The sequence below is a fragment of the Saimiri boliviensis genome, chromosome 8 (assembly GCF_048565385.1).
Source record: "Saimiri boliviensis isolate mSaiBol1 chromosome 8, mSaiBol1.pri, whole genome shotgun sequence".
Classification (NCBI taxonomy): Eukaryota; Metazoa; Chordata; class Mammalia; order Primates; family Cebidae; genus Saimiri; species Saimiri boliviensis.
In genome coordinates this window covers 126,108,458-126,123,312 of record NC_133456.1, presented here as the reverse complement: position 1 = coordinate 126,123,312, position 14,855 = coordinate 126,108,458, and the positions used below count along the sequence as shown (strand labels likewise).

The 14,855-nt window shown below is 38.3% G+C and overlaps 1 protein-coding gene across 23 annotated transcripts in view; it reads left to right on the top strand.

Moving 5' to 3' along the window:
* Nucleotides 1-14,855, top strand: part of PARD3 (par-3 family cell polarity regulator) — an 838,158-nt gene that overhangs the window by 531,711 nt on the left and 291,592 nt on the right. For 20 of the 23 annotated variants that reach the window (XM_074405259.1, XM_074405258.1, XM_039478614.2 and 17 more), the window contains one exon: nt 12,544-12,654. The exons of the other annotated variants lie outside the window; for them this stretch is intronic. In XM_074405259.1, coding sequence (XP_074261360.1) covers nt 12,544-12,654 — 111 coding nt within the window. The remainder of the gene's footprint in view (nt 1-12,543; nt 12,655-14,855) is intronic. 23 annotated transcript variants of the gene reach the window in all.

Here is a 14,855-nt window from a genome sequence, read left to right as displayed (position 1 = left end):
GCCATGGATGACTTATAATTGAATTGAGTTGTCGACCTTCAGATAAGTTACTAGAATACTTTGATACTTCTCTGTCTGATACTTTCAAGCTCATCCACCATCCGCCTGTACTGATGGTTACTCTGAGGTGAGAAATACCACATCATGCATTTTGGTAGATATTTAAAAATCCAAGTTACATTTCCCACATCCAAGTATTTTACAATCTAGTTAAAGATTCTTACATAGGGATCTTTTTAAAAGTTTGTTTTAATATGATTTTAGTGTAATAAGTAATTAGTTGGCCAGGTATGGGGGCTCATGCTTGTAATCCAGGTACTTTGGGAGGCTGAGAAGGGGATTGCTTGAGACCAGCTTGGGCAACATAGCAAGTCCCCATCTCTACAAAAAAATTTAAAAATTAACTGGGTGTGGTGGTAAGTGCCTGCAGTCCCAGCTACTGGAGAGGCGGAGGTGGCAGAATCACTTGAACCCAGGAGTTCAGTGCTGCAGTGAGCTATGAATGCATCACTGCACTCCGGCCTGGGTGGCAGAGCTAGGCCCTGTCTATAGTCCAGTGTGTTCTATGTGCAAAGGCTAATAGCTGGGTAGTCAGTAACTTATTTTAAAACATATCTAAATGAAGAATGTAGTCATTGAAAGCAGTGGAGGTACATCAGAGGGAGATGAGTACACTTTAGTAGAGAGAATTTGGGATTTAGACTTTCTCGCCTTCCCTGCCCAACCCAGCCCAGCCTAGCCCCACCCTGCCCCACTGCCACTGGAGTTTAAACATAACAGCCTCAGGGTTTCCTTCTTGCCGTGTTCTTCCCGTTTAATTTTAAGAACTAGATGAAAGAATGGGCATGGAAGGCTTTTGAAATTGTAAAGCGGGGTATATCTGTCTTTTCATGCTCTTTGCTAAGTTCTTTTTCACAGGGTTTTCTGCCTTTAGCTTAATTATGCCTGAATCATTTCCTGAATAGAGATTCTGAGCTCCTTTGCTGGAAGAAAAAAAAAAAAAGATGTATCAGTTATTTCTACCCTTTGAGATTTGTGTACATACTGTCCCCAGTGAAGTGAGTTTTGCTAATACGTCATGAGTACACACACTAGTTTAGAGAAGATAGTTTCCACCTGTAGCCAGGGAAAAGCAGCTCTTGACTAGAGGAGAGTGGAACAATGAGACTGATTTTAGTAGCATTGTCTTCAGTTCCAGGATGCTGTCTTGAATAAACAGGATCTGCTTCCCCCAGAACTTCACCCTTGCTTGTGATTGTCAGCGAGCCAGTCTAGGGACTGAGACGACAAAGCAGGCAGTGCCGATGTGACGGTTCTCAGAAGATGAAATGGGATGAGAGGAATTCCAGGCCATTGCACAAATCAACAAGTTATATATTTGGACACTTGTTGAACTATTTGGTCAAATAAGGAAGGATGTGGTGGTTTGACATTTGTCGAATTTCATGTTCCCTTTCACATGAGCAGCATGCGGACTGGAGAGGAGGCCATGAACACTTCTTGTTCTGACCCCTTGTTGCCCCATTTCTGAAACCACCCCAGGATTTTGGATCCTAGTTCCAACTGATTTCTTAACCACAGTTGGGTCATAAATAATATTTAGTGCCATACATCCTGGTAGAGAGAAACCACAGCACAAAGAGTGGAGGATCTTTTCTGGAAGAGAGCCATTGATACTTTTTGAGGTCTCATCATCATTTTCTGTATGTGTATTTTAATTTTTGAGTTTTTGTAGAGGTGGCATGTCACTATGTTACCCATGCTGGTCTTGAACTCCTGTCGTAAGGGATCCTCCCACCTCTGCCTCCCAAAGTGCTGGTATTACAACCATGATCTACTACGTTTGTAAAACCCTGTGTGATAATCTCTTCAGGATACAGGCATGCTGCACAGATGCTGACTTTAAGCAAATACGTGACCTCTCGTCCCTTGTTCTTTAAAGGGGTATTGTGGCACAGGTAGACGGCAGGTGTTTGCATATTTACTTGAACCTGCTCTGTCTGTGGGAATCTTTTCTATTTTGTTCTAAGAATTAGGTATAGTCTCCAAATCTTGGCAATTTGTCCAAAGAACCCTTTATTGGGCCTTAAAAATGCATCATCTCCCTAATGTAGAATCTGAATATGTGAATCAACTTAAAGATAAATAAATGAAAATTTGCACCTCTTAATTTCCTCTGTAGAAAGCATTCGCTAAGAAATGTGAATTGAGAAATTGTTTCCTATAATCGACAGAAAAAAGTGCTGACGAACACCTTAACTCTACTACAGATAATGAGATCTTTAGGGAAGCTTTAATCTGTCGAAGTTTCCAGAAGCTATGCAAAGAGTCTGGGGCTTCCCCCACCACCAACCCCAAAACTTTAATGATCACATTATTTGTCTGTCTTTGTAACTTTAATCTGCCCTATGAGCATACAAGGATAAGAAAATATTTGAGAGTGTTTCAGTTGCTGTAACATATGTTCATGTATTACTTTGTATCAGTAGTTGAAACATAGAATTTGAATCATAATGCATATTTAATCCAGGGTGGACATTTTCAACTCAAAGATATCCTTGCCTTGTGCTTGTGTTTGTACTACCTCGTAAGCACTTACAACCTGGATAGCCATTTGAGTATTAGACGGGCAGATGGCAACCCAAATTATTGTCTTCGTTACTGAATACCCCTGTTCTTTGTCCTCCTAGAAAAAGGTGTGTAGTGAAATGTCATTCATTCTACCTTTTCCTTTTTCTTCCTTCAAGTGCCCTTTTAAACGGATGTGCTTTTGTGACTTAGGTCTCATTAGCATTTCTTATGGGGACTGCCTTCTTACTAAATTGTTTCCTTGCTTTAGGAAAAGGAAAACCATGGTAACCAGATGTAGGGTATGATTATTTGCCTCTGACCTGGCAAAGTGTTGGGTTTAACAAAGGAAGCTTAATAGAAATGTTCAAATTGACCCTTCTCATCACTTGGGCTGCTTAAAGCTCAATCAATCTCTCATTATTATCAGAGTTATTCGAGCAAAGGCAGCAGTGATAGTATTTTTCATAATCACTTCTTGAGCCAAACGTAATTTGCAATTTGTAGTATTGTATTATGAAACAATAATGCATTAAAATGAACAGAGCAAGCATTAGGAGTATAGTCATAAAGAAAGGATCCATAGAAGTAGTTGTGTGAAAGGCACTCTCAAAATCATTTTAAGTGGACATGACTGATTTCAATGCCAAATTAAGCATTTAGAAAAATCAGACTTCTGTGCTCTTACTATATTTAAAGTATATATGTATGTGTGTATGTATTTTATAATAAAGTCAATTTAGTTGCGGGAAACAAATATAATTTGCTGATTATTTGCATTTGGGTATTTGGGGTTATGAGGTTAGTGTGGTTTGATTACCTGGGTGGATATAATTTGAAAAAATAAGTGCAGCAAACAAAGGTATATCTTTTGCAGACAGGGAATTTATTTGCTACAGAAATTATGTCTTCTCGTCTATGAGCTAGTTGATGTCCAAAAAGCTTCAGCATCATAATTAAGATAGGCTTTCACTCATCTTCTTTCATTTTACTAGAATGCTTCCAAGTATAGATTATATATATTATTTCAGTGATTTGTGTATTTATCTTGGGTTTTGAAGGATTACTGTGTTTACTTTTATTTCTCTTAATTCTTTGTGTTTGAGTCCCACAGTTTTTTGTTTGTTTGGTTTTTAGATCTTTGGAGTTTGTAAAGTCAAAATTGATTCTGTGCTGGGTTTCATTTATTTCCTCTATTTCCAATTCCTCAACTATTGCTTTAATATTTCCTTGTTCCATATCCTTCTAGGATTTCTGAAGTGTCAGGTTACGAGGCATATCAGTGCATCCTTGATTAGCTAATACAGGCTATGCTGGAGTACGAATGCCCTTATAAGGATATATAATGGGAGTCCTGAAAGGGATATGTTATTCATTAAGGCTGCATTGCACATTTAAAGGTTGTTCTGGCTTGGTTAAGTAGAAGCTGCTTTTTCTTTCAAGAAAAATAATAACTAAGTTACCTCTTTTTCCCAAGATGCCAAGCAACACAAATTTAGTTTATTAAATCTTTTCAGACTGGCACTGATGAAAAGTACACAATCAAATAATTATTCTCAAGTTTGTGAATTTTCTTTTAAATAGAACCTCTGCCAAACTCCACCAACTTAAAACTGCATCCCATCTTACAAAAGCACTATCAAGTTGTCATGTAACCTTTCTAAGGCTCCTTTCTCATCATTGTTGATTACCAAGATGCTTTTTTGCCTAAATAGGAGCTTTCTGCTTTTCATAATCAACCTCCTCTTCCCTGATTCATCCACCATTACCCATTACCACAGCCACAATGTACTGCTGAGCAAATCAGTACTCTTTCACAGTAGCGATTTCCTAAAATGTCACTAAAATATGTAAGATCCTATACAAGAAGGATGTACTACAAGTGACTTATTTTTTTTCTTTTTCCCATTGGTAAGATGGAGGCCGAGGTACCAAAAATGTGGCCAGAATCCATGAGCACATGATTACAAATGAAAACTGCATACAGTGAATTCCTTGTTATTTTTCCTCTGAATGGGTTTGGGCAGTTTGACGTGCTTCTGCTGTTGCCTGAGAGTATTTGCATATGCCAGCACAGATGATTTTGACATTTGGTGTGTCACTGCATTTAGAAAGGTTGGCAGCATCCTGTGGTTGGGTATTTGGGCAGTCTTTCTGATCCTTTGCAATGAATAGGAGCAATTCCTGACCTTGCCTTCAAAGCCCTGGCCTTCAGAGATAAGTTCTGTTTGGGAACCAAGTCCTTTGGGCCTAATTTCCACCGGCAATGGAAGATTTACTCATTGATTGATTGTGGAGAGGGTAGCCTTGCCCTGTTGCCCAAGCTGGTCTCAAATCCCTGGCTTCGAGTGATCCCCCTGCCTTGGCATCACTAAGTGTTGGGATTGCAGGCGTGAGCCACCACACCCAGTCTTATCTCATTCATTTAAACATAGATTTATTAACCAGCTGCTCTCAATGTGAGAGCATAGAGTCTCTGTCTTTGGTTCCTAAAGCTTACGAGGTGTCTGGGTATGGTAAACAGTGTTTTGGGTATGAATTCTAGCTTTGCTACCCACTCACTGTATGACCTGACAAATCCTTCAAGCCCCTGTGCTTACTGAGGTTCCCCTTAAGCATGAGGATAACACCTGTCTTGCATGCTGGTTGTGGGAATCAGTGAGATAAAAGCGCATAATAAGAATTCAGCACGTTCTAGCTAAGTGTCATTAAATAATCAAAAGAACATTCAACAAGTGCATAGTTATGTCTCACTTAGGAATTACACAAAGTGAACTTCATAGGTCTTGGAATTTCATTTTCCCTTAGGCGCATCCAAGTTCAGACCAATTAAGACCTTTTAAACTAGCTACAAGCTGACTTGAACCTTTGTCCTACCTTGTAGTGGGATTTGTAATCTTCTTTGATTTTCAGAAACATGGACATATGTCTTTAGTGCATATGAACAAAAGTGCTGTAGGATAATCTACAGGTACATGGCTAGATTTTTTTTTCTCTGGATAAAATCTAGAGCAATTACCTATTAGGACTTTATGCAAAAATAAGTTTGTTATTGTGTTAGAGACCAGGGTAATGGGTTGAGGGAAGTTAGTTCTGCACCAAGAATGTGGGAAAAGTCCAGAATCAATTGAAAAATGTTTTCCAGAGAAACTTCGGTGAAAACCCATTTAGGAGACGTATGACTCAGAGGAATAGAGGAGTGATGTAATTGAGTTTGCTTTGATTTGAGTGAGTAACGGGTTCTGGACCATGCACAGAACTGGACTGAGATGTGGGAATGACACAGGACAGGGCATGTGCTTTTGCTGTACGGGGTCTTGAGGCTGGCTCATTGGGCAGCTGGTATCTCTCAAGGATCTTTAGGACAAATGACAGTGTTACCACAGCTGACCGTGGCCAAAGACAGGTTATGTAATGGCTGTACAAACACATGGTCTTCAAAAACAACAGGAAGGCTCCAGAAAGAAAATATGCATTCCTGAAGAAAAGGACAGAGTGGGTCCTGTGATAGTGCAGATATGCAGAAATGAGGGGCAGACACCAGGCAGAATGTTGAACCAGTGACTATATTGACCACTCCAGTGCAGGAGTTGGGCATCTGCAGAGGATATGTGGCTTCTGGTGGCTGACACTCATTCATATTTGATTCATTTTAAATTCTCTTCCCGGCCAAGCAGTATCACATAACCTACAAATTTCTTTGGGCAAATAGACATATAATATAGCAAAGACTTCTTAGACACAGAGACCTTGGTAATTAGCAGTGAGAAATACTAGATTTCTAGGTGACATTTCCGTGGGGTTTTTTGAAGAAAATCTTATTTTGAAGACTATTCTTAAGCCTTGCAAGATAATTAGTTCCGGATATTCTGTTCATCTATTTTTAAATATGGCAGCAGATTTTTAAGACTTTTTTGTTAAAAAACATTGTCTCATGTTTCAAAGTATGGTATTAGGAAAAATGTGTTCAGTGCAAAACTAATTGTATTTTTATTTATGTCAGGATGCTATGCATTATCACTCCACATAATTTTTTTTCTAAAGACCTCTAATTTTGGTAGCAGCAGAAATATTACTATTTAAATAGTAAAATATTTCAGTAGTATTTATACTGCAGAGATAATTATGTTACTTTGCTGAAAACAGAATGATGGTTTTAATAGCAAGGAAACTCTTACCCGTAGTTACTTTTCAATGACATTTATTTCATTATAAAAGCAATAGAATTTGTGGCCATGCTTTGTTGCTGTGTTGTTTGCTTTTTGCTTTCCCCATTCATCATCGGGTGTAGGTTTTATCATTCTTGACTGTAATGGTACATATGACTGATTTGGCAGACAGCAGTGATCTCATTTGTAACCTGTCATCGTAAAACCCATTTAGCAGATTAGTTTGAGATTACTTTAGCTGAATGAAGACATTGCTGTGTCCTTTATGAAGAAAGCCATACCTTTAAGACATGGTACAGTCAATTCTACTCTGAATAAAACAGGGTTCACCCACTGCCTCTTTCTGCGAAGTTTTGGTGGAGTTGTGACATTTTTAAAAGTGTACCTTCACTCCCAAAACAGCATTACCTCTAAGCATCTAAGCAATTTTTCATTTCTCTCAGCTTTTTAAAGGTATTTTCTTTTTATCCCTCTTCTTAATTTTATTATTATTTTTTATTATTTTTAAAGTCCGGCCAGATGCAGTGGCTCACAGCCGTAGTCCCAGCAGTTTGAGAGTCTGACACGGGTGGATCCCTTGAGGCCAGGAGTTTGAGATCAGCCTGGCCAACATGGTGAAACTCTGCCTTACTAAAAATCCAGAAATTAGCCAGGTGTGGTGGTGCAAGACTGTAGTCCTAGCTCCTTGGGAGGCTGAAGCAGGAGTATCACTTGAACCTGGGAGGTGGAGGCTGCAGTGACCTGAGGCCACACCACTGCTCTCCATCTTGGGGAACAGAGCAAGCCTATGTCTCAAATTAAAAAAAAAAAACCCACATGGACGATATGGAAAACCTCATCTCTGCCAACAAAAATACAAAAATTAGCTGAGCTTCGTCGGTAGCACGCACCTGTAGTCCCAACTACTCAGGAGGCTGAGGTGGGAGGAAGCATGAGCCTTGGAGGTTTCAGTAAGCTAAGATTGGACTGCACTACTGCACTCGCCCTCCAGCACGGTGACAGAGTGAGACCCTATCTCAAAAAAAAAAAGTCATTCTCCTATGTTAATATGTCTTAATGCATGACTAGCAACTTCTTCCTGAGGTACCAGTGTAGGTGGCCACTTTACCTTTCAGCCTCACACCTGCTGCATAGTAGAGTTTTCTCTGAACCTTTGTGTGAGTCGGTCAGAGCAGATTGCAAAACTCTTATGCTGTGTTGAGAATGTGTTTGGTGCCGGATCGACAATTAGCACAGTATCTCTTCAGCTATACTGTTTCTTGGAAAGCGACCCATCTGACATTCATCCATGGCTTTTAAAAGGTGATAACATACAAATAATTGCTATTTTCCAGGTTTTTGAGCATTTTGCTATATCTTCATTGGCTGATTGCCAATTTCAGCTGTGAAACTGACCTTGGAGTATATGTATAGGTGAAATATTTCAATGACTGCCTCCCCTTTTTAGGAATTAAGCAACTATGAATTAAGTAGTACAGTAGAATATGTTGGCTATTAGGGTAAATCTGGGCATAGATACATTTTTTTCTTTTTTACATTTTAGAATGGTTGGTTTTTTTTTTTTTACTTATAGTTTATTTCATTTGTCATGAAACTGAATGATCCATTTTTACCCCAGTTATTAAGTAATATGCTCTGATTTTATATTATACCTTAAAGAAATCACATAACTTATTAACTAAAGCAGTTACTGAAAGAAATGTCCAATACTTACCTATAAACATTTTACCTATGGTTTCTTTAATTTTCATACATTAATCTTGAATCTGTATTTTTTTTTTTTTTTTTTTGAGACAAAGTTTCTCACTCTTAATCATGGATCACTGCAGCCTCAAACCCTCCCATGCTCAAGCAGTCCTCACCTCAGCCCCTGGAGTAGCTGAGATTGCAGGCATGCACCACCACACCTAGCTAATTTTTGTATTGTTAATGGAGACAGGGATTTGTCATGTTGCCCAGGCTGGTCTTGAACTCCTGACCTCAAGTAGTCTGCCTGCCTTGTCCTCCCAAAGTGCTGGAATTACAGGCATGAGCCTCTGCGTGCGGCCAAATCTATACTCTTGAAAAAGGAAAGTGTGTTATAACAGCTTGGTAATACATTTACAAATAATAAAATAGTTATTCCAGTGATTAGGGGGTGGTTTAGGAAACTAGTTAATATTTTGCTATCAAACACAATGGGAAAATATGCAATCCTTAGGTATGAATCAGGATTCTACTCTTTTAAAAATGTCATATGTACTTAAGAGAAAGAGGTGAAGGTTGATTGACTCAATTCATATATATATATATATATGAGACTTGGTGGGCAAACTGAAACCTTCTTTACCATATAGGACCAAAATCATTTTCTAAAGAGATTTTGACATGGTTGATTAACTCAACATTAGCTTTGGGCTGAAAAATCTGAACTGTTTTAAAACATGCCAAATCAATGAATCTAAATCTTTCCTCACCATTACTAACTTAAGGAGCATATGTACACTATTTCTTACAAGACTAAACGGTACCTTTTGGTACAGATAGAGAATGTGTTGTTCTCTGTGTCATTGCATGGTCTTTCTCAAATAGGATGCAGAGTTGTATTCATACCATTTGGAATGTAGGAATGTGAATCAGCACGCTGTCTTAAAAACCAGTGAGTCTATATGGCAACATTGTATCATTTGAAAGCTATGAACAGAAACACTAAATGGTTAAAATGATTTACCTTTAGGAATACCTCATTATAAGTAAATATGATGTATTAAAATTTGAACTTAAACTTTTCTGGAAGTTAGGATTTAGTACGTTTTATACTTTGAGATGCCTCAGTGTTGTAGAATGTCCAGGATGAAGTGAATGCCCTGGCTTTAAATGCTAACTGATGACACTCAGATTGATCCATCCAGCTCCCTGCTGTCCCTTGAATTTTTGCTATTACATCATCCTAACCCCCAAGTCCACCAAACTTCTTCCTTCCCTGGCTCTGTAGATCTCTCTGCACGGCAACTCCTTTCTTCCAGTTGCTTGGCTAAACCCCGGAGTTATCAGTGACTCTCTTTCCCTAACATCTGTGACCTCCCTACATCTGTGACCTCCCTATTAGTAAATTTTATTGGTGCTGCTGTCAAAATATGTCCAGAAACTAAGCACTTCTCTCCCTCTCCTCCACTGCCAGCTGGTTCATCACCATGGCCTCCTGACTGTTCTCCCTGATTTCAGCTTTTCACCTCCAGTGCGTTCTTTCTTCACACTGCATCCAGGATCGTTAGAATGTCACCAGTGCCGCGCCTCTGTTCCAGATCCTTCAGTGTCTTTCACGTCATCTCAGTAAAGTCCAAAATCCCGTGTGGTGAACGAGAACCCGCGTGGTCTGCCCTGCCGCCACTCTGCTTCCTCCCCTGCTGCCTTCTCTTTGTCTTTTCCCCTTCTGGCCCTGCCCCTGCCCTTGCCATTCCTCAAAGACACTCGGCCTGCCTGAGCTTCAGGGTCTTCGCCTTTGCCTGCCTCCTCTGCCTTGCTGATTCAGCCAACGTGGCTGACCCCTAGCTCAGGTCTCCGCTCACATGCGGACTTACCAGAGAGGCCATCTTCCAGCATGAAGAAGCAGCCTCTTCCCCGTCACTCTTGGTCTCCTTACTCTGCTTTGCTTTCCCCCTTAGCGCTGTGCACTCTGATGTGTTATATGCTAATGCATTTCCTGAAGATAAGCCGTCGAAGCTCTATGGCAGTTGAAGTGACCTAATGTGCTCTGTTTACTGTTTATAGCCTGGATGTCCCAAATAAGCCCTGCATGCGTGGTAGATACCCAGTACATTTTCATCTGATGAATGAGTGTGATATTTTAGGTATTGACTTCTCCTGAAATGTATCAGTTTTTAATAATTTTTCTTTCACTTATTCATTCACCTGGAAAGCCCATCATTGTGCATAATTCTGAGGCATTATTGATATATTGACAAAAATAGTGCAAATTATTAGTGTTTTGTACTTTTTAGTTTGAATACAGAATATGTATTTTACACCTTGTGAAACGTGGTCAGATTCTGGATTTAAGTTCTGGAGAATTTTCTCTTTTCCTTTTTTGCAGTTGCCGTGATCAAAAATTTAATTTTAAGCATAGATTTGCCTTATGAAGTTAATTTATAGCCAGTTTTGATTGCCATATAGTGTATATAATTTTTAAAGAAGTGATGGTGGTGTCTTACCTTTTTTCTGTTTTAACATTTTAAGAATACTTTCCATATTTATAAACCCCTTTCAAATATAGTGTTATTTTAATCAATATATGAGGAATGCTCACATATACTTTAATTCATATGTAGGCAAGTATTTGAAATCAGATTTGTATTAATAAAAAAAGTCTAGGCGATCAAAAAAGACATTAATAGAAATAATTTTTTCTCTTTTATGTCAACTTTGGGACCCTTTCCTCTTCTCTGTTTCTTTCTTTCTTTCTTTCTTGTCTTTTGAAACAGGGTCTCCCTCTTTTTCCCAGGCTGGAGCACAGTGGCACCATCATGGCTCACGCAGCTTCAAACTCCCAGGCTCAAGTGATCTTACTCCAGAAGCTGAGGCAAAAGGATCACTTCTGCCTCAGCCTCTGGAGTAGCTGGGATTATAGCTACTTTATATTACATTGTTTTGATATTTAGTAGAGATGAGGTCTTACTATGTTGACCAGGCTGTTCTTGAACTCCTGAGCTCCAAAGATCCTTCTGCGTCAGCCTTCCAAAGTGCTAGGATTACAAGTGTGAGCCACTGGGCCTGACCCTCTTTTTTGAATGAAATTGTCACAGTAAGCCAGATTCCTGTTATTCTTCTGAAAGAAGTACTCAATATACTTTAATTATTTCTGAATGCTTAGTCGTGTGACTATCTATAAAACGTTTCTTTTTTGAAACATCTGGTGACCAATGCATTACAGATGAAGACTGCTTACAGATATAGAGTGTGTGCATTCCAGGCAACGTGGTCTTTTATAGAGAAAAATAATAGAGCTGGGAAAGGAATTGATACCAAGTTGGAGGGTTCTGGGATATTTTGGATGCCAGAAGAGAATAATGTTAGTGTTTTATTAAAGAGCTCAACACCCATCTGCAGAAGTTTGTTGAACTGTTTTTGAATCATGGGTTTGTTCCATGTGTGTGTTTTTGATCAGATGTAGATTTCCAAGTCAAAGATGCCACATTCAGCAATTGCTTTTCATCCGATTTAGGAGAGTATTTGATGAGAATACCTTAAACCTTTGAATTTAATTAAAGCACAAAGTATTCTATCAGTGTAAATTAGCCGTTGTACTTCAAACCTTGCAAACATGGCCTTCTTTGTCAGTTTTTAAAACTATGATGAATGTTTCCAATCAGCCTGGCTGTGAAAATAAAGAATAGTTGTTTATGGAGAGATTATTAACTAGGTGATTGTGGATTATCATTCTTTAGTCCCAAGCAAAACCCACCCCAATGCATACATATCCTTCTTCCTGGAGCATCTAAAGTATTCAGCACTTAGTCCTACAGATGTATTAATTGTTCAATAAGGATAAACCACAAGTCTTATTGTTGTTTGTTTTTGTTTTGCTAAAAGAAAAATTGCCATTGAGACCATTTTCCTAAAGAGTTTTCTCTGGAAAGTTCTAATTTAAAATGAATAAAATAATCTAATTTAAAATACTAGTCCTGACCCAAACTATTGACTGCATAAGACACCTGGTCCCTGTTTTGAAGAAGCTAACATTCATTTCCTTGGGTACATATCATTACCACAAATGCACGAAAGCTCATTTTGTATATATTGACAAGTTAGAATTTTTTGTTATTAACAGGTTTGGCAAACATCGAAAAGATGACAAGATTGAGAAAACGGGTAAGATAAAAATTCAGGAATCCTTTACGTCAGAAGAGGAGAGGATACGAATGAAGCAGGAGCAGGAGAGGTAGTCTTCAGTTACTTGATTAAACCTCCTTAGAAAGAAGTTCTTTTTTTTCTTTCTACTTTCTTCTTTTTTAATGTAAAGATTTTGCATTTAATTACTTTTTGTATTTCTTGTGTCAACCCAGCTATTGATGATTGTGGGTGAAAATATTGTAAAGAGACATTTAAAAAAAAAAAACAAAACCTTATATGTATTTGAGACATCAAGGTGGATTTTAATTGCTTTAGTTACGATCTTTTGCATAGGAGATAGAACAGCGTATTAGATGAATAAACAAACATGAATACTGAATTTAGTATTCTTAAAAAACACAAAGTACTTAAAATCCTGCCTCATTGGTATATGGATTTTGGTATATTATAATAACTTTAAAGAAATGCTCTTCTGGAAATAAAACTCTGAATTTTTATATTACATTTTAAGTATAGTAAGAACTCAGGAGGCTGTTATTCATTATGTTGTTTTTCTTTGAAACCTGACACTTATTTCTTGATTCTCCTTCTATTTCACTATCTTCACATTTTGTGACATTTTCCACTTAAGTTTTCCACATCTTCCGGAAAGATTGTTATCTATTGTTGAATCATTTCCATGTTGAGAACTTAAAGACCAATGAAATGAATGAACAGAGTTACTCTAAGCAGGCACTCGAAAACCATTTTTCTAAGCGATTAGAATTTTTCTCATTATAATTCCAGGGGGTGAGAAAGCCATCTCACACTTTCGTTTTTAGAGTTTACAGGCTCACAGTGAGCTTCTCTCTGTCATCACATTTCATTTTCTGAGCAGCCACAGCGAGAGGTACTATGCCTATTTTACTTTAAATAATCTGGGATTTAAGTGAGTTTCTTGCACCTTGATGAAGATTATAAAGCTAAGTACTGTCCATACCTAGGACTGTAGCCCAGCGTCTTTGAAATCAGATGCAGTATTCCTGCCGTAAATCTAAACTTAGGATGCTTTCACTCTAATGCTTAATGAATGAAACAACTGAAAATAGTTCACTACAACAGTTTTATTTAAAACAGATTCGTGTTTGGGTATTTTTTCATTCATCTTTCTAATACCGCTAAGGACTTTTTAAGTAGGATGGTTACTCTGAGTCTCTGTACCTTTTCAGGGTAGAAAATGTATGTTGGAAAAATATGAATTTTAAATTTACGAAGCAAGTCTGCTGGTTCTTCCTCAATTTTTTTTTTTTTTTATTAATGAGTATTATTCTTTTTTAAAACAGAGTCTCGCCCTGTCGTCCAGGCTGGAATACTGTGGCGCAATCTTAGGTGACTACACGCCCTGCCTCCTTGTTAAAGTGATTTTCCTGCCTCAGCTTTCTGAGTAGCTGGGACAACAGGCCTGTGCCACCACACCCGGCTAATTTTTTATATTTTTAGTAGAGATGGGGTTTCACCACATTGGTCAGGCTGGTCTTGAACTCCTGACCTTGTGATCTGCCCACCTTGACCTCCCAAAGAGTTGGGATTCAGGCATGAGCCACCATGCCTGGCCTCAATTTCTATTTTTAAAAAATCATTTCATCTTGCTTTGTAGGACTCTTTCTAATCCCCATCAATTTTGGGATTTCCAAACTTATTAGTGAACTATTTTGGGGTTTGGGTGCATAGCCTTCCTTATTGTATGTGATGTGGCATTTAGTGGCTCAGAAGTATAAACTGCTATCCTAAAAGAGTTTCTTTTCCCTAAAGGAGGAGCCAATACCAGGTAAATGTATGAATTCAGATTCCTCCACAGGCAAATATGTAATGTACTCAGAGAGTAATCTGAGTGACAGAAACATTATACCTCCCCTGTATCTTGATACCTGCCACAGGGAATAACTTCATTAATCCTGTGCCATTTTTCATGTTCTCAATATTTATTCTTTGCCATTTAAGGTGACTGCTGTGTTTCCATGCAGAATTCTATCAACATTTTCCAAAATACTTTTATGATGCTTAGTCAAATATTTCTAGCCAAACAATGATTTTTACATAATGGTTTCACTTGTATTATTAATTTGCCTGAGGCACAGTTCACTTTGCAGTTTTGCTTTTAATTTCCGTCTCTGTACCTCTAATGATGCAATACTTCTGGGAACTAGGGTGATCGTAATGAATTTACAATGTACAGGAGGCCTAAAATACAAATCTTTCAGGGTCAAGGAACAAGTGAATGGTCCATTAAAAAAATCAATTAGGCTCATA